Below are 25,340 nucleotides of genomic sequence, written 5' to 3' on the forward strand. Positions count from 1 at the left end.
CAAGAAAAAACACTTAAGTTTAAATTAATTCAAAGTTGGTGAAATGAACTATAAATTACAAAAAAAGGGGAGCTAATTCCGTAATTCGCTATCATTCTTACTAATCATTTTAACTATAACACGAATAGTTCATTAGTAGTCTATTCTATCGATCACTTCAGTTACCAAGTAGGATTATTACGTCGAGGGACTGAATTATTGAGGTTCGATTCTTACAAAGACGCACTTTAGCTTCAGGTGTGCTCTCTTAGACGTCCGCGTTTAACATATGACCAAACCCAGACAAAAGTGAATTGGATAATTATCTTGTTTTTATCTTCTTTTTTGAAGCATTTTACTGGCTGCTTTTAAAAAAAAATCGTTATTTTCTTTTCGAAATTCAATGCATTTTAAATATAATCGATTGAATGTCAGTCGGTCGAAGAGTTTTGCCGACGAACTGTCTTTGCAGTGACTCTTCAACGGACACCTGATACCGGAACCGGATATCTAATTTGTTTACAATGGCCGAGACGAATGAAGACGAAAATCAGAAACCTGTCATTAAAACTGAAGCTGTGGACAATGAAACAACAGACAGTGCTTCAAATTATGCCTTCCAAACAGAAAATCAGTTCAACCCATACAATGTTAACATGGAACAATGGTTGATGGAAAAGTTATACCGTCAGAACGAAATGTACCTTAGAAGTCTGAGTGCTGCTGCAGCGGCAGCAACAGCAACAGCATCGGTGTCAACACCTGCTTCTTCTTCATCGGCATCTCCATCATACAGCACAGAACAACAAACTACCGATACGATATTGAATGGAACAACAGCCCCACAAGAACCAGAAAAAACACCTGAAGACAATCGAGGTGCAAACTCCTCAATTTTGCAAATCTTGTCAACTCCCCCAACATATGCAGCTGCAACTTTAGCCATGGATGCCGCAGACAAGAAAAGAAAAGAATTGTCATTGAAACAAAAAGTTGATATGATACAAGCAAGCAATGGGAAAAGCCAGAGACAGCTTGCTGATGAATTCAATGTGTGTAAAAGTCAGGTCCACAATATCATGAAAAGAAAAGATGAAATATTAGAGACATTTGAATATTCAACGCCATCGAATAGAAAAAGACGATTTATAAGGACAGAAAATGAAGAAATCAATATATTGACACTTCAGTACTATTTGAAAATGAAAGAAATGGAAATAAATGTGACAGGTTCAATGCTACAAAGAAAGGCAAGGGAAGTTGCTCAACAGTTGGGTAGAACTGAATTTAAAGCATCTAATGGATGGCTTGAAAGTTTTCGAAAAAGACACAAAATAGGATCCTGTTATTCTGGGAATAATAGTCCACATGGTTCAGAAAGACTGCCTTCATTTCCAAGCTTTGCAAATATAATTAAAAGACACGGAAACACTACAGAGGAAACTCCTTCATCAACACAGCAGGGTAATGAACCAAGTCCAGAAACAGAGCAACCACCAATTCATATAAATGAACCAACAATACATGTACAGCAACCACAACATCAAGTACAAGTACAACACCAAGCACAACATCAACATCTTCACATGAATGGTTTCTCACCTCATACAGTTGCATTTGTATGTTAATAATTATGGGAAAATCACAGAGTTTTTTTTTTTATTTTAAAAATTCTTTTGTTTGACTTTCTTTGAATTGAACCCTATCTGTTACTCTGTCAAGCATATTTACATTTCAATAATTGTATTCATGAACCCTGGACATTCTATATTCAATTCATTGTTTTAAAATCTGAAGTTCCACTGCAAACATTTTTTTAATTCTTAAGTGAAAAAAAATATGCATTGAAGGGTTAATTCTTAGGTAAAAAAAAATATGCATTCAAGGGTTTCTTTCTTTTATAATGAACAATGTATATGTTAATATTGTAGGAACATTCATTTCACTCATACAGGTACCAACAGTGCAAGGGCTGTATATAGCCAGGCAAGGTTATTATAAACTTCCATCATCATCATTGTACTGTACACTGTCATATAGAAATCAGAAAATATTTCACCCAATCCAGTTTTGGTATGACACAAACTGCTTTACTGACCCACTAGTGATTGTTCAATACATTTTTGTAGCGCATAACACATATAAAAACCACTGGATAATGATCATCTGCAATTCATAACTTGTAAAAATATTTTTTGTTGTAGGCATATCGTATAGAGACTGATAGTTTCGGTGAGATACACGTTCCATCCAGTAAATACTATGGTGCTAACACTGCCAGATCTGTGCTCAATTTTGACATTGGTGGACCTTCAGAAAGAATGCCAGTAAGCTTAGTATTTATAATACTAATATTAGAAAAATTATAAGGTTTTTAATAGGAAAATATTTTTAAAATGTTTGTCGAAGTATTAGAGAGGTGTGATAAATTCATGACCATGATGTAATTGTTATGTATGAATGTTTGAACATTAGAGTAAATGTACATATGGACAAAAGAAGAAAAAACAACTTATTTTCTGTATAATTGGATGAAATAAAGTTTTAATACACATATGCACATTGTATTATTGTTAAGTGCCGAAATAAAAAATATTAAGTTTTAATTTATTAACTTCTATGTATAAATTTTGCAGATTCCTGTAATAAGAGCTCTAGGAATATTAAAAAGATGCTCAGCTGAAGTTAACCAGGAGTATGGTCTAGATCCTTCTGTAGCCAATCTTGTTATACAGGCAGCTGATGAAGTAAGGTTTTCTAATGTGTAGGCCGTAGGGTGACTGAAAGACAAAAACGAAAATTGAAAATCTTGCAACATCTGATTCTTGAAGCACACCTTATTCTGATGACGTGAGCTACATGTAAACTCTTTTGTTTTTATCTGCTTACTTTCATAAAAATCTTCTCAGAAACTAGACCAGTTGAAACTAAACTGGGCCAAATCATGATTTTGGATCTAATTTAAATTTACATGTGTAATAATCTCACCTTCCAACCAACATGACTGACATGACTTAAATAGAATATTCATGTTGAGGTAAAATGCAATTTTTTCTATTGTCTTGAAAATCTTTATAGATAAAGAAAATCTGACAGGGCAAAAATATTCTGAATTAATGTAAAGATTGAACTACTACATGTAGTATAGGTATATTAAAATAGAAAAAAATCATAATTAGCATTTGTACTTTAATATATCAGTTCAACTGTACTCAAAGAGTTTTTTTCATTTCTAGGTAATCGAAGGTAAACTAGATGAACACTTTCCTTTGGTTGTGTGGCAGACTGGATCTGGTACCCAGTCCAATATGAATGTAAATGAAGTAATTAGTAATAGAGCTATTGAGATAGCAGGTGGTCAGATGGGATCAAAGAAACCAGTCCACCCTAATGATCATGTTAACATGAGCCAAGTAAGTTGTGAAATGAAAAATATCTTATTTCTGGGCACATCTTGCTTTGTGGAAATAACATACCTACATTTGTAAATGTATGTACCTTAACCATCAATATTAAACAAGTGAGTGATTAAATCATATGTTTACATTCAGTTTGTTTTAAAAAAAGAGGGAAGAAAAGTATACTGTTATCTGCTCTTTGGTGGGGTTGATGTCTCTTTAATGCGTTCCCCATTTCCATTTCCATTCTCAATTTTATTTTTATACATTTTATACATTTTATACAAATTGATACATTTTATACAAATTGATACATTTTATACATTTTAATAATGAATAAATTACAAAATGTCCTATAAATAAAGACTGTTAAGTTCTGCACATAGTTCATACATGTACATGTACATGGTCTAAACATACAAAAGTTTTTCTTTTTATGCAGAGTTCAAATGATGCCTTTCCAACAGCTATGCATGTAGCTGTGTGTTTAGAAGTTCATACAAGGTTGTTGCCAAGTCTTCAAATTCTAAAGAGTACTATGTTAGCTAAAAGCGAGGAGTTCAAAGACATTGTCAAAATAGGAAGAACACATTGTCAGGTATGGTTACAAGACTTTTGTCTAAGCATATTGCTCATTGGCAGGTTTTTTGCTCTCCCCTACGATAATAAAGGGGCATAATGTTTTCTGGTCTGTGTGTCAGTTTGTCTGACCAGCTTCAGGTTAAAGTTTTTAATAATCTGAAGTCCAATCAACTTGACACTTAGTACACATGTTCCCTATAATATGAACTTTCAAATTAAAATGTCAAATCAGATTTTTCACCCCAATTTTGTGGTCCACTGAACATGATAGTGTGAGTTGGGCATCTGTGTACTGTGAACACATTCTTGTTTCTTTTAATCTTGCTAGAATTATCATTAACTTTCATTCTGTTATCATATGGAGATCATCTTTTGCAAATTTTAAATGATTAAGTAGCAAAATTCAAAAAAAATTTTGATTGATAAACATGTATTAAATACATGTACCCTAAAAATATTGCAGAATTATTTTATAATGTGATTATTTATAGGATGCAACACCACTGACTTTAGGACAGGAATTTAGTGCTTATGTTGTACAGATAGAGTATGGTATACAAAGAGTCAGTAATACATTACCAAGACTGTATGAACTGGCTGCAGGTGAGTTATCTACCTTAGAATAGTCAGCTGTTTTGTTTCTGTGATCAATTAAAAATATTTAAGAGCAGAAGAATACCTATATTTATAACCCTTTGATGCTAAATGTATCAATAAATATGTTTAATGTTTTCTACTCTTGTTTTTTGTCGTTGCATATTGTATCTTTTTCAATATATTGGAAGATCAATCTGAAACAAATGCAGATGCTATATCATATGTTTGTATTATAATTTAAGTATTTTATAAATTCAAGGTACCATATATATATATATTTATTTGATTCTTCTTTTAAGATTTATGATAGAAAAAAATGTAAATACAATATATCATTATTCATTCATACATGTTCCATTCTCAATTTTATACATGTTACTTGCTTAAAGTTGATTGTGCACCTGTGTGCATTCAATGTACTTAAAAAAAATACTTGCTTAAAGTTGATTGTGCACCTGTGTGCATTCAATGTACTTAAAAAAAATATTTTCTAACCTGCAATAAACTTTATAATTTGATGCCAGTACTTATTTACAAAAAAGACAGTAAATGATTTAATTAATGTCACATTGAGTCACAGTTTTGTTTGGAATTCCTTATAAAGCTTTTTTTTTTCAAACAAAGTGTTATTTTCATAATAAATAATAAACTTGTAAACTTCTAATGTCTAGTTAATACATAGTGCATATAGATTGTATTTATAACATTGTTCTTATTGATAAACAGTTTAAAATATCAATCTTACTTAATTAAATTGAAATATTTTTATTTTTAATTTCAGGAGGAACAGCGGTGGGTACAGGCCTTAACACAAGAATAGGTTTTGCTGAGAAAGTGGCCAGTAAGATAGCAGAATACACAAGTAGGTAGTAACACAAGGGAACTCCCAGGAATTGATATATGGAGGTATCCTTGATGGATAAAATTCAATAAAAAAGTTCCTTCTGTCCCAACAATATGAGATTTTTGACACTCATTCATCACCTTAACTGCTTAAAAACACATGTTTTCTTGAACAGTAACAATTTGTTGAATGGGAAGATGTGGTTTGAGTGCCAATGAGACAACTCTCCATCTAAGTCACAATTTATAAAAGTAACTTATTATGATCGTTTAACATTTGTGAAAAAAGCAATATGAGATGTCTTTGGAGAACATTAGGTGACAATGCAAAATTAAACCAAAACAGAATTCTTATCAACACAAATCTTTATGTAGGAAAATGTCTCAAGTCGTGCTTCATTCAGTCTAATCTTTTAAAGATGGTAAATTTAAACCTTTGACCTGAAAGGCTATTCAATTGTCAAATTAAAAAGTTATAGAAGACATATTAATTCTTTTAAAACCAGAATTTATCATTATTTATTTCAGAAATTCCGTTTAGAACCTCCAGTAATAAGTTTGAATCATTAGCAGCACACGATGCTCTGGTTGAGGCTCATGGGGCATTAAATGTGATAGCTGTAAGTCTGATGAAGATTGCTAATGATGTAAGACTACTGTCATCAGGACCACGGTGTGGTATAGGGGAAATCTCCATTCCAGAAAACGAACCAGGAAGTAGTATTATGCCAGGTAAATCTATATTTATCTCTGAAATAGAGGCCTCAGTAATGTTTCTGTCAGATTTGCTAAAGATTTAGACAGATTCATTCAGCTAGAGGATCTTACAAACATATTATAATAATTTTGTTATTCTGAGCAGAATTAAATCTATATAAATGATGGGAACAAAAAGTAGTTCATCTTGAAATACCACAGTAACAAACATTTCTGTTGTGTCATTATTTCCATGGGAGAAGCATCAAATACCAAGTCTTTGATTTGACCCTGCCGGAATCTTACCCACAACATTCTGCACTTGAGATTAAAAGGCTACCATGATACCACCAGGGAGATTAGGATATGATAACTCATATTAAAAAATTGAAATATGTTCCATCAGTGGGATTAATTTGCCAGATAAAGAGTTTTCTAGCATATAATGAGATAAAAAAAAGTTGTCAGATATCTTAACAAGAGAATTAGTTTGATTTGTCTCATGATGTTGTTTTTTTTTTAGCTTATTAATATTTTAGAATTGAAAAACCAAAATGCATGAAAAATTATTATTTTTAGGCAAAGTGAATCCTACCCAATGTGAAGCAGTAACCATGGTAGCAGCTCAGGTGATGGGCAACAATACAGCTATTTCAGTTGGTGGTTCAGGAGGACACTTTGAGCTCAATTGTTACAAACCAATGATGGTCAGAAATGTATTGCAGTCTGTCCGTCTGCTTGGAGATTCCTGTTTATCATTTGCCAAAAACTGTGTATTAGGAATCAGACCAAATATTGACCGAATTAATCAATTATTAAATGAATCTCTTATGTTAGTGACCGCTCTTAACCCTCATATAGGGTATGATAGTGCTTGTAAAATTGCAAAGCTTGCTCATCAAGATGGCTCAACTCTTAAAGAAGCAGCTCTCAAGTTAGAGCTGCTAACACCTGAACAATTTGATGAATGGGTTGTGCCAACTGATATGCTAGGGCCTAAATAACTGTTTAATCAAATCAAAGATCAAAGGCACTCTATATCAGGTCATAATTTAAATATTTTTTCTTTAGGTATTTTTGTCATAATATTTGTTGGGAACACAAACATGCTTTTATTTTATTTGTTCATAATCTGACAGTAAAATGAGAAAGATTTTTTTTTAACCAGATTTTATTTATTTTACATATTTTGTTGAGATTGAAAATGCATTTTTATTTTACTTCACAATCTAATTGGGAAGTTATAATACAGTAGACCCCACCTAATCAGATATCAGCTAAATGATTATATCAGCTATTGTAAAATAATTTCAATACACCAAAGCTTCCCTCTATGTTTAATGCTAATTTTATCGTGTAATCGAATATTGGATATAAAATATATCAACAAATTGGATATGAATATTCAGTAAAATTTAGTTAAAACCATGCACAATCAGATATTTTCAATGTTATTCTGACAGGAAATGGACCCAGGAGTTATTCAAGTACATTCTTTCAGCGGGAATTTCTCGCTACATTGAAGACCTGTTGGTGACCTTCTGCTGTTGTATTTTTATTTGGTCGGGTTGTTGTCTCTTTGACACATTCCTCATTTCCATTCTCAATTTTATTTCAGACAAGATTAGTTCAAATCATTATTTCTGAATATTTAATGAATATACATTTATCGTCTAATTGAATATATCAGGTTAAGGGATATTTAGGGTATCTGATTTGCCGGAGTCTACTGTACATTTACCTACAAAGTACTATTAAGATCTGTTTATTGTTCAAACTTGTTACATGTCAGATTGTTGTTATTGTCAGCAAAACAGTTGTGCATTTATGAAAAAAATGTTTTTGTTGTTGTTGATTATTCTTGATATTTTACATCAGGAAAAATTCTATTAAATGTTATAACTTCTATGATTTTATTATTGTTTTCTGTTATACCATATTTTGAGGACAAACTGCATGTTCATATATTTTAATTTGGGGAAATTGGGGGATACAGTGTAGAGTACGAGTCACTTCACTAAGTGTACACAGGCAATTTACATTCACATCACACCTCAAACAAGCTTATACGTGAAACTCACATGAAATCAGTTTATGTGAGTTTCACATGAATCTCGTGTGAAATTCACATGAACTTCACATGAAAATTACATGAAATTTGTTCATGTGAAATTCACATGAATTTTTAAAATAAAATATTTTAAACAACATCTTAATTTTTAAATTCAAGTAAAATCATGAACAATACCAATATTTTATTTTGAAAAAGTTACGTGAAATTCATGTGATTTTTTTTATGTGAGAATCATGTTAATCTCAATTTACGTGAAATTCACATGAAAAGTTTCATGTGAGTTTCATGTATAAGCTCATTTGAGGTGAATCTCGCATGAAATTTTTCACGTGAATTTCCTGTGAGATTCATGTGAAATTCATGTGAGCAAATTTTGCCTGTATAGCACAGGAAGTAGACAATTTCCCAAAGCAAAAAATAAAGCTTTTATTTGCTGTTTTATATCTCAAAATCACTGTGAGGCTTTCAAATAGAGTAAATTTCAACTTAGAGAAAAGCTGGTATCAAATACAATTTCCAGATGATTGGATAGAGAAAACCTACTACAGCCAGTTATACAACCATGTATGACTGTTTCCCTGTATTTGTTTCTCTGTCTATTAGATTTATATGTAGCCTAGGTAAAAAGTGTAACAGCTTTTGTGAGCTGTTCTGCTGCATCTGTCTATTACACGGAAATTCAGACAGAACACTACACAAAAGATAAAAAAATGCATTTAAATCCAGGTTAACATTCCAAAGTATAATTTGTTATAACTTAAAAATCATTTCTTGGACCTCCAGAATTGGTGCACAGGGTGCAAGCATGTTTTAGTGTGTGCCCATAAAACTTTAAATTATAAAAGTTATTTTGAATATGACCAGAGGAAAGTTAAAAAATGAATGCATAAATGATTAACACATCAAAGTCTACCTACCCTCAAAATTCCTGAAAAATCTGTTGTGCTATAATGGATTGAATGCCCCTGATAAAGACTTTTTTCTCTAATTTTCAAAATTTAATGCTGTTTGAGTTATTGCTCCTGGAATATATATTGATATTTTTTTTGGTTTATATAAGTTATTTTAAATATGATCTGAGGAATATTAAAATGTATTTGCAAACATAGATCAGTACAAGATCTATCTACTACACGAAATTTATGAAACATCAGACATCATGTTGAGGAGTTATGTCCCTTGAAATGTTGAATATTACTGGATTTGTTTGTAGTTGCCATATTTCGGTGTTATCTCAAAAACTGTTAAGGGCAAAATGACCCATACCTGCCAAGTTTTAGAAATACCCATGGGGGTTTTGCTTGCAAGATGCTGCCATACTCCTAAGAAAACTTCAAGAGGGCCTTCATGTACAGTGTAATGTTGTTTTTTGGCTTCTTCACACTTTTATAAGCCTCAATTCATTGTAAAATTAATTGTTTTGTTAAAATTGTGGACATAATTGCTCTTTGAACATTTCAATTTGGGAGCCTCCATGGGGGAAACCCCCTGCAAATAGTGACAGCTGGCAGGTATGATGACCAGAAATACAAACAACAACTAGCATGTCTAATTTGAAAGAAATATGGCTTGTTTCTAGTTAACTTTTATAATTGCCTTCTCTATACTGTACCAAATTTAACTAAACCCACAATCATAATTAAGGTAATTAATTGAACATTGTGTCTACACCTGCCTGCAAACAAACATTGCCAACTGAGAAGACTTTTTATAGAGTTATTGCCCTTTCATGATGATATATACTAAAAAGTTTCCATTGTTGAAGATGCAGGCAAGAGACACATTCTCAATCTCTTCTATATACCAAAATAATGACAAGTTGAAATTAAGATGAAGCCAGGTGTTGAAAATTGTTCGCAACTTTGCTGAAATAGTATCCAATTGTTCACAAGTTATTCCTAGTAACTTGACTGTTTCTTCTCAAAACATAAGTTTGTGCTAAAATTTTATTGACAGATTATTTATTATGAAATTTATCAAGAATTTCTTGCATTTAAATTTCTTCCAACCTCTCAATCAGCACTTCTGACTGTTATGTAGAAATGCGACTCCAGATCAAAGACATGGTATTGTGGGCATCATAATTCAAGGCATTCTTGAAATATAGTAAATGGTCTTTCCAGTCATATTCGTGCTTTAACTCATGAACCGTTTAACCAAAGTTTTTCAAAAGCTAATATGTTGTTACTAATGACAACATGGAGGTCGAGTTCGATATTAACGATTTTCAGTAGTTCTGGTTCTTGAAAGATTGAACAATGGTCTTTCTGTCATGTGTGAGCTTTAGCTCAAGAACTGTTCAACCAAACCTTTTCAAATTTTAATATTATGATACTGACGAAAAAACGGAGGTCAAGTTCAATTGGTAAACGGTCAGAAAGTCACAAATAATTTGTTGACAATAGTTTGAAAATATAAGAAATTTCATCTGTTCATGTTTAAGTGTAGGAAATTGTTAATTGTTATATGAAACTTTCTTAAATTTTAATCATGTAAAGGAGTTATTCCTTGGCACCATGAGGCCATTTTTAAAAGTACCAAGTCACTTTAACATTTTGTTTTCACAACAACTATTTGATCATTAATGATATTTATTGAAAAATCATTTTTTTTTGTTCTTTAATATTCTAAGACCTGAATTGTGACTTTCTTTCCTACATTCGGTCTATACTGAGGATTTTCACATTAATCGTTGGGTTATATATAGTCCTTGTAATGAAAAAATGAAATAAATGTTAAAATATCCGGTTTGCTACAAGCAAGATCTACTGTACAATTAAGAGAAAATGAAGAACATAATCTGACGACTTATTATTGGAGTTATTGCCATTTAATGACAATTTTTACAATTTTTTTTGCGTTTTGCCAAGTATGATAAAAAATTAAATAACTTGAAATCACATTTTTTTAGCAGCAGTAGCAAACACGTATCAAAAAATCTCATATTTCTTGTAACGAATTTATTTCTCCTTAAACAACTGATTATTATAATCCCCAGATTTAGATTGAAAAAAACCAATAAGATATACAAAGGTTTAACAGTTAAAAAAAATCAGCATATGTTTGAACCTTCAGATGATCTATGTACGTACTACTGATGAGGCCCATCCTTGCAGTATACACACTTGGCTAACTTAAACATGTTAGTTGGATCCCAACCATCCCCTAACCTGGGACAGTGGTATAACAGTACAACATAAGAACGAAATATGAAAAAATCAGTTGATTAAGGCTTAACTCATCAGATGGATAAAAATACAAATATAAGTGGACGTGGCCGGGTACTTGTACATCCAAACAACAACAACAAAAACACAACACTAGGTACAGATCTGAGTAATCACAGTTAACTGACAGCTAGTTCAAGCCACTAACAACTAATAAAAAAAATCATGCATCTAATACTAAATTATCAATCAGTTCACATCCAACATCCAATTGATGTAATGTAAAGACAAACAGTCAGAGAAAAACACGATCTTGTGCAATGCAGTGTCGATTTAGTTGCTTTTAATTTACTGATTACAAAATCAATATTAATACTAATAAAACAATATTCAATGATCTAATTACAGTGTTGAATTGGTAACCTCTAAGATTATTAAGTTTATTTAAAGGATCGATAAGTTTACCAGGATCGTTTCTACATTTGCAGGCACGGTAAACAACATCTCCGTAAAAGAGGGTGTACTATCCCGTTTGAAATAAGTTTTCTACAGGTACAACCAAAAAGTTATATCTATGGAAAATTTGGTAAATGTTTTTAAGTTAGTTTTGGTAACGAAATCCCTGGCTTGATGATTTACCAGATATATATAGATTACGTTCGTTAAAATCAATTACGTCACAACAGACACGGTCATAGCGAACTACTATATAAATAACACATAGCTGAGAGGGTGATAGAGCAGATTGGTAACCCGAGAAAACATTGTCAACCGCGGCGAAGCCAAGGTTGACAATGCTTTTTCAAGGGGTACCAATCTGCTCTATCACCCTCTCAGCTATGTGTTATTTAATTTATTATACTGAACGTCCTACCATTTTTTAGTAGTTGTGAAATATAAACACCGTGACGCAACGTTAGATATTGCTACCACTGCGAAAAATAGCATACGTAAATATTTGACGGGAATTTTTTTTTATAGAAATGCTGAAATAAATATTTCAAATTATACATGAACATAAAGATTGATTCTTAATTTTTCACATTATGATAGAAAAAAAATAAAATATAATATTCATAGGCATAGGAAAACACAGATTATCCGAAAAAAGTTTACTTAGCGTTGTCCCATGTAACAAACTCGAAACATAAAACTAGAACAATTCGCGAAATGTGCACGCAACTCTTCGAAATTTTGCATGAACATTCTATGACGTGATATATTTCAGTATTGGTTAACATGGCTGTCTCCATTTAAAATTTGCATACATATTTTCAAAAGAATGTGATGTACGGAAATGTCCCATCGGAAATTTAATTTGGAAACTAAAAACATTTCAGTTCAAAAATAAAATTTTGACAAGATAATTCATTGAATTGTATGCACGATCGTTTTGTACTAAGTGTTTGCTCCCGAAATTCGAACTGAAAAATAAATTGAGCTACACAATGAATTCAAAACAATAGATTTGCAATGTCTTGCGGAAATTTCCGAGTTCAACTTGCATGCCTTCACAAAACTTTTACGGGAAAAAAAAACGGAGATTTGATTTCGTGAAGATTATTTTTCGGCCTTTATAACTACACCAATAAAAAGTACTTTTAACGTTGAAGTTGTTACACCAAATAACATTAATATTACAGGGTTATCTATAAAAAATACGGATTATTGAAAATGTCTTGCAAGTTTGTCCGTTATCATAATTTGACGTCGATACAAGCGTAATATGCTAGGGACGGCATGCACTGCGTGTTCTTTCCTCCACTAAATATAAATGTCCTACCTTCAACAAAACGAAATGATGCACACATTACAAAAATACATATCTATAAGACTGTCAAAAAGTAAGAAGACTTCAGTATCATAAGTATAAGCTATTCTATGTCACTGCTTGTACAAAATCATACTCGGGTTGAATATATAATGCAGCAATATTCCTCCAAAAACACATAATTACTAACAGTAAAATTGAATATCCTATGTTAACTTTAAAATCATATTGGATTGGATTCTCCCGGCATTTATACCTGTGTGTTATAAATTGCATTTACCCAAAAAGGAAAGCAGGAAGAATTAGATAAAGCGTGTTTCCAATTTAACGTAATTTTTATGTTACACTAAATGGTAGCAATATCCGACGTTGCGTCCGTACGGTTGTGCCAAAGGAACATCATTATCCAAAATTGGAAAATTAACAATAGGGAACGAAAAGTCGCCCCTTTTGTTGAAATTTTATAATAAGTGTGGAGTTTCCCGTGTTAAACCGAAATGCCGATTTCTCTATTGTGGGTGTCCTACATTTCTTACGGTAATCAGTATTTTATTACCATTTTTTATTTTCGATAACCGGTCTTTATTCTTTGGTACCCAATTAATTTCTATTCCGTTATATTTTTTGCTCATTTTTTACTATTCTTTTTTAGCCATTCTTATGTATTTTGTGAACCCTATCCAGGCTCTCAAGTATGATCTTCATCTTCTTTCTACATGGTATGTCTAAGATATTAAGATTGTTTGTACTAACATTTACTTGGGTTATGATATTTGTGATCCACCACTTCCAATATTTCCATTACATATAATTTGGTGACTTTGCATGTTTACTCTCATTTCAAATTATCTGTTGTTAGAACGAAAACTATGAGAATATAAAGTTATTACGAGTCAAGAATTAAGCAGCGCTTCCTTGTGCAACTGACTGCAATATGTACCCGTTATTAGGTAACACTATATCGAAACTTTTTTGTTTGCTTATGTAATATAAAAAACAGTTTATGTTCTCTTTGAAGCCTGTCAATTAGCCAATGAAAAAATTATCTTTCTACCACGGCATTGCCAAAATCACGCAAGATTATGAAATACGTCACACGCAACGTGGCCACGATGTCTGGCACACTATAAAAGATGGGAATTAATTACAAATATTAATGAACTTTCTGGCTGTTATCTAGCAGGTATCAAATTTATCTTATAATTCGGGTAAATGAAGGTTGGATGCCGATTAGGACATTCATGGTAATAATTTATCCAATTAATGATGTCATTATTAATTTAGTTTCTGACGGACATTTATGTGGCGTCTGCTCAACAGATGTTCAGCCTTGATTTTAAGCCAATTTTATCCATTCTTTAATTCATGAAAACGGATTTACGTTTTCTTTTGGCATAAAATTGTAGACAAGACAAAGTTACACGAAAATCTGTCATCATATATTATATAAATAATTTTTATTTTGGCTGGGTCATTAATTAATCTTTTTTTTAAATAGACTTTTTAATACTCCGTATAATTTATCGAGATTAATCATATATCAAGAACAGCGAATTTATTTCTTGTTTTACTTTATGAATGAAATTAGCTAACGTTTGCTAACGTTAAACTCACGCACCAAAATCTAATGACTAATCTAATGATACTAAAATGCTTGATAGCAATGTTTGTATTTTGTGGCATTTTCTTTTTATATAAGTTCTTTGGTTTTTTTTAAACAGTCGAGATTCTAATGAGCATCAAATGTGCTTCCCTATTTGCCAACGTGTTCTCTCAAATGTATGAAACATATTTCGAGCACCTTCTTAAGTGGAACGCTAGATAGATGATTATGTCTTTCTAATTTTTGAAATCTATCTTATTCCGATTTTATGCAAGAGATATAACAAAATCATGCACATTCATGTTTTGCGAAAATCTGGGTTTTTTTAAAATTAGAAGACGAACACCAATTTTCAACGAAATAAATGAAAAAGTGAATACTTAACATTTAACATTAAGATCCTTCCATTTAAGATTAACAGTTACATTTTGGATAGACTCATTTTATTACAACATGCCCTAGGTTTTGTTTTCTATTAGGATTTCTTCTAAGGTTATCGATAAGGAAGCGATCGAGATCCTTATGTGTTCATAATTTTATTTATTTACTATTATAATACAGACAACCCTACATCCAGACATTGTAATTTGATCACAGTCGCCAAGCATAAAAGTTGCAACATAACTGACAGTTCCTTGGGAAGAGAGATGTAAAGAGGTATATCAGTGGAAGAAATAAAAGTACACAGAGCTGATGAAAACACGTAAAGAGAGATAGAGAGCGGTTCAAAAGCGTGGTTATTCCCAGTAGAAGTAGACTGGAGAGGTTTTCCTGCAGTCAGTTTGGATATTGCTATAGGCAATGGAAATAGTCGGGAAGGCAGGGAAGACAGCAGTAAGACAGCTATAGGGGAAGCATAGAACGTTCATCGTGCTGTTTATGGCAGCGCCGAGATGGTTGCAGAGTCCTGATGAATAGTGATTTGACCACCTCATAAACCTTAACTGACCTGCCAACCGGGGGATGTAATGGTACAGGGTCGAAACATCTGATGAAGGTTGTAACCATCTGAAGACACCAAAGCACAGGCAGAAGGCTACAGAGATTCATAGATGAGGGAAGATGTCCGCAGTCAAAAGAATATGACAGCAGAAAAGCAGAATACCAACATCTGTAAGTAATAATAACAAAACAAACAAACGATTACATGTTCTGTAGTTCTGAGGACTTCGTGCTTTAATCAACATCCATACTTGAGTCCTTAGTCTGCATATACATGTGCTTCAAAATCACTGAATTCTTAGAGATGAAAGAATAGTGAATATTCATGACCAAACATTTGGCTATTGCATTGATTATTCGAAATAATTCTTTATCTTTAAAACAAACAGACACCAATTTTGGTTATGGCAAATACATAGACAAAACAAACATAATGAAAACTTGACAGAATTATAATAGATATATGATAAAAACAGTTATTGGTCTCCTTTCCTCAGTTCTATTGACTCTTTAATAAAAGAAACAACTGCTTTCACATCATTTGATGTTGGTGGATTTAGTATGATCACGAGTTTATCAGTAAAATTTAGTGTATTAAAATTTACATATTTTTGTATATAATATTTTAGAAAGATCTCTTTTAATAATTTTACAGTTAAACCATATCAGTATTTTGAATATTTTTATCCAATACTTACTCCAGCATATGTAACTTTTTTTATTTCTACTACTGTATTGTGTACTATTTAAATACAATACAAATACATTGCGAATTCCCGTTTGAATAAATAAAAGTATAACAACACTTATATCTAGACAAAGATTTCTTTTGTCAATCAAAAATTGTATATGAGCATTTGTAGCACTAAAACATGTAAATGTGCAGTTGAAGAAAAAAACACATTGCGATTAAAAATAATAATTCTCTTTTATAGATAAACTCATCATAGATACCAGGACTAAATTTTGTAAATACGCCAGACGCGCGTTTCGTCTAAAAAAGACTCATTGGTTCCAAAAAAGTTAAAAATTGCCAAATAAAATACGAAGTTGAAGAGCATTGAGGACCAAAATTCCTTTAAGTTTTGCCAAATACAGCTAAGGTAATTTATGCCTGAGGTAGAAAAGTCTCAGTATATAAAAAAATATTTTTTTTTGTAAACAGTCAATTTATAAATATAACCATATCAATGATAATTCATGTTAGCACAAAAGTGCCGACTACTGGGCTGGTGATACCCTCGAGGAAATAAATCTCCACCAGCAGTGGCATCGATCCAGTGGTAGTAAATTGTGAATATTCATGAATAGTTTCCTCATGAAGAAAATATGATGTACATCTGTGATGAAATTATTTTTTTTATAAATTTCTTGAAAATGTTGATAGATTGCAATTTACTTTACCAAATCATCAGAATTATCTCTTCAACATTTTTGAACTATACAAGTAATAAATCTCATGTTGTTTTAAGAGCATTGACAGGCTTTGATATTGCTATGCATTCGTTTAATTGTCAGTTGGTAATCCCTAAAATGCATTAAAGTAATAAAATTTCAAATATTATTGTAAAAACTGATAACCTTGGAGAATAAGGAGAATATTATGATATAAATGATATTCTTATATCTTATTCAATAAAATTTTAAGGTCAAGGAACAGTAAATGAGCTATGTCGCAAATTTTGCTCAAATTTTGCATACAATCTTGGCTCGGTGAACTACAACTGACAATCGAAAAAATAATGCATTTATCTCTTTTATTATCTGAAATATTGCAGATTGATTTTCTTTAATATGGGTGAATATTTGTATAGAAAGCACTTAGAATCAGCAAAAAAACATACAAAATTTGTCTTAAAATCGCCAAATCTTTTATTCTACTCCATAGATTTTTCTTTAAAAACTGTATGTTGTTGACACATAAAATTCCGTTATAATAATGCTAAATAAAGATAGGGTCACCGACTTCGTTTGTTGTCTAAAAATCATTTTTTCACCTTGTTGGTGGTGAAAAACGTCAAAAATCAACGTTTTACGGCCGGCAACACGGCGACGTTACGATTATTTCGACGTTTTATAGGATTTTTTCACAAAGAACACAACATTGAATGATGTATACCGTAAAAACGAAGTCGGTGACCCTATCTTTATTTTATATCATTATAACGGTAATTTATGTATCAACAACATATAGTTTTTTAAGAAAAATCTATGGAGTAGAATGAGAGATTTTGCGATTTTAAGACAAATTTTTGAAGGTTTTATGCCGATTTTATGTGCTGTCTATACAAATGCTCACCTATTTTGCAAGAATTCAATCAGTAATAATTTAAATGATAAATGAGATAAATGCATCATTATTTTGATTTTTAGTTGAACATCATCGAGCCAGAGTTGTATGCAAAATTTTACTGAAATCTGTGACATTGCCCATTTACTGTCACTTGACCTTAAATGCATTCTTAAATATTACACATATTTTTATATACGTTTAATATACACATTGACTTTAGGATACAGCATACCTCAATAATACAATATTTTATTTCTCCTAGAATACAGGTTCATATAAAACATCTACAAGTCTAAAGGTCCATACAACACTTCTGCAAAAGACAATTCCTTTAACACTATAGGTCAATACATGCTACACGTATCCAAGTCTTTAGAATAATGTTACACTTCTGCATTATATAGGTATATTCATCACTTTTGTAAGTGTATGAGTTTATACAGCACTTCGAATTCTGCAAGTCTTTAGATTCATACAACATTTCAAGTTAGAAATACAAATATTCATATAACACATCTTCAAGTCTATATGTTCATGTAACAGTTCTACAAGTCAAAGATTCATATAATACTTCTATAAATCTATAGGTTCACATAATACCTACGTTGACGTTTATAGATTCATATAATACTTCTACAAGTCTATAGATTCATATAAGAATTATACAAGTCAATTTATTCATTTGATACTTTATCAAGTATCTATATTCATATAATACTTTTTCAAGTTTATGCGTCCATTAAAGACTTCTGCAATTTATGTATTACTTCTACAAGTCTTTAGGTTGGTGCATATAAGACTTCTACAAGTCAATAGGTTCATATACTACGTCTGCAAGTCTATAGATGTATACAATATTTCTGCAAGTAAATAGGGTAGACTCATATAAGACTACTACAAGTCTATAGGTTCAAATTAAGACTTCTATAAGTCAGTAGATTCAAATAATACCCTTTCAAGTCTATAGATTCATATAAGACTTCTTCTACAAGAATTTAAATTCATATACTACTTCTTCTACAAGTATTTAAATTCATATACTATTTCTTCAAGTCTATAGATTCATACAACACTTCTACAAGTCTATAGCTTCGCTTTATTTATCTACACGTCTATATTCATATAACACTTATGCAAGTCATTGTACTCATTCATAACATCTCTGCAAGCTTAAAGATTTACAATATCTTGCACAAATCTATAAATTCATATAACATTTGTTAAAGTCTACACATGCATATAACATTTGTTACAATCTATAAACTCATATGTAGTACACGTCTCCCAGTGTCAATAGTCATTAAACCCTTCTACAAATCTTTAGATTCATATAACACTTCAGCAAATCTATAAATTCATACAACAGTTTCTGCTAGTCTATAGGTTTATACATCAGTTATTGAAAGTCAATAGATTTACACAACTTGTATATCCATACATCACTTCTCCAATTCTGGATTGAAGGATTTCCATTCCTGTCATCCGAAATATTTGGCGGTGAAGTTTGGCGATTGTCATGCATAAATGTACTTGTTTCATTATGGCATGATATATGGTCTTTACAACTGTATCTATTTTGTAACGGACACAAATATTGATCTCTACGGTTAAAAGCATGTTTCAATGATCAAAGTAGTTTTATGCTCTATTATCGGAAAAACCTCCTGCACATCATCGCACAGGATTTATATATTACGTCATTGGATAGGATTGACCTACATACTACCAGTGTACTTTATAAATTTTAGGACATATAAACCAGTGGTGCATCCAGAATTTTTCATTAGGGTCTATTGACTAACTAAGAGGGGGACCCACTCCAGTCATGCCTCAGTGATTCCCTTAATAATCAACCAAATATTTCCAACAAAAGGGGGACCCGACCTCCTGTCCCTTAAATCTGCCTCTGTACACCATCGTAAAAGATTGACGTTAATGAATATCGCCAAGTATTTACCAATATACCGTCGTACAGGATTAATATAAGCACAATCATACACGATTGACCATAACATCGTATTGCAGGAGTGAAAGGATGTACCTATAATACAGATGATTAAGGATCGATTTTTAAACCATCGTTTATGATTCATTTTTAAGCCATCATGCATGGTTGTTATACGCACCATTGTTTAGTATTGATCGTTACACCCTCGTACAGATTGATATAAACACCATCATAAAAGTTTCACTCAATACCATCGTACATATTAATCTAACCAGCATTGTACGGGTTGAACTCTACGCCATCGTTCAAGATTGATCCTTACATCATTGTTCATGGTTACTATATAAACCATCATATTGATTTATATCTACACCACCATACAAGATTCATTTCATAACATCGTACGGAATTGATCTAGGGGTTGACCTTTACACCATCGTTCAAGATTGATCTTTCCATCATTGTTCATGGTTACTATATACAACATCGTATATGATTGATATATACACCACCAAACATGATTCATTTAATACCATCGTACGGAATTGATCTAAGGGTTGAATGTTATAAATAAAGGCAACAGTAGTATACCGCTGTTCGAAATTCATAAATCGATTGAGAAAAAAACAAATCCGGTTTACAAACTTAAGCTGAGGGAAACATATCAAATATAAGAGGAGAACAACGACAGAACAGAAACACTAAAATGCAACACACACATAAACGAACTATGATATAACAATGGACATTTTCCTGACTTGGTGTACAACATTTTGAGATTTTCTTTTACCTTTTCACGGTCATCATCGTTCAGGATTGATTGTTCAACAATCATAAATGGTTGATAAACGTAGTACACGCCATCATACAGAATTGATGTATACACCACACACATAATTGATGTATACACCACATACAGAATTGATGTATACAACTTCGTACATGATTCACTCACAACCAGCATACATGATTGATATATACACCATCATGCAGGATTCACTCACTGCCATCGTACATGATAGATTCATCAAGTAAAAAAACAAAAATATCGAACTTCGAGGAAAATTCTAAACGGAAAGTCCATCAGCATATGCCAAATCCAATACTCAAGCATATCAAACCAATTGATAACAACTGACATATTCCTGACTTGTTACAAATATTTTCTTATGTAGAAAATAGTGGATTAGACCTCGTTTTCACAGCACAGTTGTATAGCATTAATATATACACCATTTGAAGGATTGATGTTGATGTTTACACCATCGTACGATGATGCTCTTTGCGCTATCGTACACTATTGCTTTGTAAGATACCTTACAGTATTGCTCTGTACACCATCGTACATGATTGCTCTGTAAACCATCGTATATGATTGCTCTGTACACCATTGTACATGATTGCTCTACATCATCGTACAATAATGCTCTGTATACCAAATTACAATACTGCTATTTTCACTATCGTACATTTGCTCTGAACCTCTGTACATCATCGTATAATTGCTCTGAAGCTCTGTTCATCATTGTGCAATATTTGCTCTGAACCTCTGTACACCATCGTACACTATTGCTTTGTATACCATCTTACAATTGCTCTGAACCGCTGTAAATCATTGTGCATTATTGCTCTGGAGCTCTGTACATCATCGTACAATATTGCTCTGGAGCTCTGTACATTATCATACAATATTGTCCTGTTCATGCACCGGATTAAGATAGATTGATACCTACGGGTGCGGGAGTCTCTCGATACATTGAAGACCCATTGGTGGCCTTCGGCTGTTGTCTGCTCTATGGTCGGGTTGTTGTCGTTTTGACACATTCCCCATTTCCTTTCTCAATTTTATGATGTATACACCATCACAAAGGATATTTGTTCAAGATTGAACTTCACACTTTCGCATTTATAGACGTTTCATGCACACTCGTATAAAACTGGTTTTTATTTAACCTTTGAGAAAGACAAGTTATTTATCAAATAAATGTACAAAATATATATTTTCATATTATGATATACACTAGATTTTGTTCATTTTATCATTTCTTTTTGGTTTGAAAGGATGATTTCATTTGCCATGAATAATTGGCAAATGCCTATTATCGTTTGTCTTAAAAGACTGTTCGTGTTAGAATATATGTATTTTTCTTACATACATAGTTGTATTCCATATGAATTCTGCCTCATTTCAGATGTCTTTTTTTCTACAATTGTTTGACACCTTAATGGAATATTATTCGATGTCCTCAGCCTTTAACCCCCTCTTGATGCTTTTATTATTCTACCTACCACAGTTCCACGTGCTATTGTTAAAAAATAAGATACTGTTTTATAAACTTCTGTGAATTTATTGGTAATTTTATTTCTAAAATTCACGAAGTGTAAACCAAAAATTATAAACAGTATGAATCATGGACAGCTTGTTCTTGTCTTCTGATAATCTTTGCTTTATTTTTTTCCGTTCCACTGACTTAAAAAATACTCGGTTATTTTATAAATTTTCAGATACGGATGAGACTACAAATCGGGCATAAAGATATTGTTATATTGTCTATATCGATTATCGTGTAATATGGCTGGTTTCATCAAGTTAACTTTTGAGTCTACATTTTTTAATATTTTATTAAACCTTTAAAAAAAACTTATAGACACGGCCATTAATAACACTGTAACGGATCAATATCATATTTCTAATTTTTCTATGTTTTAGTGAAAAGTAAAATCACAAAAATACCGATCTACGAGGAAAATATTTAAAATGGAAAGTCCCTAATAAAATGGTAAAATCAAAAAACCCAAGCGCATCAAACGGATTGACGAAAACTGTTTGTGTCCGTTTTTATGTTTTGTTCTATTAAGGATTTCATTTCATTAATTTTCCAATTTTAACATGAATGACATGAACAAAAAATTTCTAGATTTATCCTTGGAATATTAGACTAGCATTGAATCTCCATACACATTTTGCTGCCTGCCTTATGACGATGATTCTTCTAAAAGTTTTAATTTCAATCTTTCGTTAGAAACTCTGTATAAAATGTTCAAAGGTTGACATCGATAACTAATCGGCGTCTTTTTCGTCGGCCCACTAAATTATTTCAAACGGTTTCTACATGGATTTGCCTATGAATAGCATTTCTTCTTTATAAAATAATGTTTTTGTATCACAAATGATTAAAACACATAATTATAACATATTGCCATATGATATATTTTTTAATTGAGGTTATCGGAGGGCGAATCGGGTCTGGAAAACATTATCTACGGTAGTACGTAGGATCCTTCGGATATTTGTTGATAATTGTGGATTTATTTATAGGCAATATAGGACAAGACATTGATTGTAACACATAAACATTTCACAATGACCATAGAAGCAATGATTCTTCTAGTCAACTTCAAAGATTTGAGTTCAGACTCCGCTCGTGGCATGGTGTGTTCGATTTCGATCTAAATCGACAGGAAATGTGAAATTTGATTCCAAAAGTCAGTGGTGCTCTACAGGAACTTTGTTCCCATATATTGACTATTTTACCCATTATGTTTGTTTTGTTCGCGCATCATTGTAAATATAACGGAATTTGATGCGACGGTCATACAAGTGGGAGGTTTAGCGTTATAAAACCAGGTTCAATCCATCATTTTCTACATTTGAAAATGCCTGTACCTAGTCAGCAACATGACATTCGTTTGATGTGTTTTATCATTTGATTTTGCCATTTTATTAAGGACTTTCCGTTTTGAATTTTCCGCGGAGTTCAAACTTTTGAGTATTAACTTTTTCTTCCAACAAACAAAGTAGGTCGTTGTGAATAAACTGATCATAGATACCAGGAATAAATTTTGTATATACGCCAGACGCGCGTCTCGTCTTCAAAAGACCTAACAGTGACGCTCGAATCCCAAAAAGTTAAAAAGGCCAAATAAAGTACGAAGTTGAAGAGCTTTGAGGACCAAAATTCCTAAAAGTTTTGCCAAATACAGCTTACATAATTTATGCCTGAGGTAGAAAAGCCTTAGTATTTCAAAAAAATCAAACTTATTTTAAACAGTTGATATATTAATATAACCATGATATATCCAATAAAGGAGAGGCGAAAGATAACCAATAAGCTTTGAAAGCGACTTTAAACACAAACAAAACAAGCATTTTATTCAGATTGATTGTCTCATAAGAATCTGACTTCTTTGTTTGACTTACTGACAATGACCGTGAAAAGATTTAGAAATCGAAACATATTTCAGCTTTATAAACAACCCCGATTATCAAAACAAATCGAAAAACACGTTTTTTAATTCAGAAATAGCATAAAAAATTATAACTTCCTACCTATTATTTTTGTAATGATTATCTTTAAATAAGTAATTTGAATTCCATTCCTACATATAATCTTTAACTATCAGTTTATTAACACCAGTGTTATGGTTAGTATTGTGATACCGCACAAAAATAAGATCAAGTCAAATATATTGAAATCCTGCCGAAATTTTCGTTTAGATATTAGCTTTTATCTGACAGCCGTTTCTATTTAAAATAACATACATCGGTACGGATTGTTAAGATCACTGCCAATATAAAATGATATCTTGACACAGTAAACAATGATTTTGTCTTGATTCCAATCACACATGTTTTATCATTACGTGATGTATAGGTGGTGCTAATTTAAGTAAAAAGGAAAAACACAATAAAAAACAGTCAATAGTACAAAAAATCTGAAAAAGCTGGTATGTGCGCAAGATATTGTCGCCCAACCTACTTATTAAAGATAATGGTCGGTAAAATGTTCAAAGTGCCAATACATTAACTTAGAAATATTACACCTACACAAATAAGCTATATATACATCCAAATATTATGGTAGAAATACTTTTGACTCCTTCATCCATAGAGCCAATATTGAATGGTTGAACAAACTATCTAGGAATTCATATGCTACTAAATTATAATCCGGGTACCTTTGATAACTATTTAAACCACTATAGGTCGATGCCACTGCTAATGGACGTTTCGTCCCCGAGGGTATTACCAGCCCAGTAGTCAATATTTCGGCGTTGACATGAATATCAATAATGTGGTCATTTTTATAAATTTCCTGTTTACAAAACTTTGAATTTTTCGAAAAAAGGAGGATTTTCTTATTCCAGGCTTAGATTACTTAGCTGTATTTGGCACAACTTTTTGGAATTTTGGATCCTAAATGCTCTTCAATTTTGTACTTGTTTGGTTTTATAAATATTTCGATATGAGCGTCACTGATGAGTCGTATGTAGACGAAACGCGCGTCTGGCGTACTAAATTATAATCCTGTTACCTTTGATAACTATTATTACCAATATTTTCCAGATATCAATAACATTGATGCAAGCTAACCTTATAAAAAAAGAAGATGTGATACGATTGCCAATGAGACAACTCTGCACAAGAGACCAAATGACACAGAAAT

The 25,340-nt window shown here is 31.9% G+C and overlaps 1 protein-coding gene across 1 annotated transcript; it reads left to right on the forward strand.

Moving 5' to 3' along the window:
* The first annotated feature begins 473 nt into the window (after nt 1–473).
* LOC134711355 (fumarate hydratase, mitochondrial-like) lies at nt 474–8,006 on the forward strand. The gene is made up of 9 exons (XM_063571907.1): nt 474–1,598; nt 2,184–2,306; nt 2,616–2,726; nt 3,216–3,392; nt 3,820–3,975; nt 4,451–4,562; nt 5,338–5,418; nt 5,928–6,131; nt 6,675–8,006. Exons 1-9 carry the CDS (start codon nt 504–506, stop codon nt 7,097–7,099), a joined length of 2,484 nt encoding a protein of 827 aa, XP_063427977.1. The 5' UTR covers nt 474–503; the 3' UTR covers nt 7,100–8,006.
* Nucleotides 8,007–25,340: the final 17,334 nt, after the last annotated feature.

The sequence above is a fragment of the Mytilus trossulus genome, chromosome 3 (genome assembly GCF_036588685.1).
Source record: "Mytilus trossulus isolate FHL-02 chromosome 3, PNRI_Mtr1.1.1.hap1, whole genome shotgun sequence".
NCBI classification, from domain to species: Eukaryota; Metazoa; Mollusca; class Bivalvia; order Mytilida; family Mytilidae; genus Mytilus; species Mytilus trossulus.

Coding starts and splice junctions, on each gene's coding strand:
- LOC134711355 (XM_063571907.1), top strand. CDS start 504: ATGGCCGAGACGAATGAAGACGAAAATCAGAAACCTGTCATTAAAACT. Junction 2,727..3,215: donor TTATACAGGCAGCTGATGAA/GTAAGGTTTTCT, acceptor TTTCATTTCTAG/GTAATCGAAGGTAAACTAGA. Junction 3,393..3,819: donor ATCATGTTAACATGAGCCAA/GTAAGTTGTGAA, acceptor CTTTTTATGCAG/AGTTCAAATGATGCCTTTCC.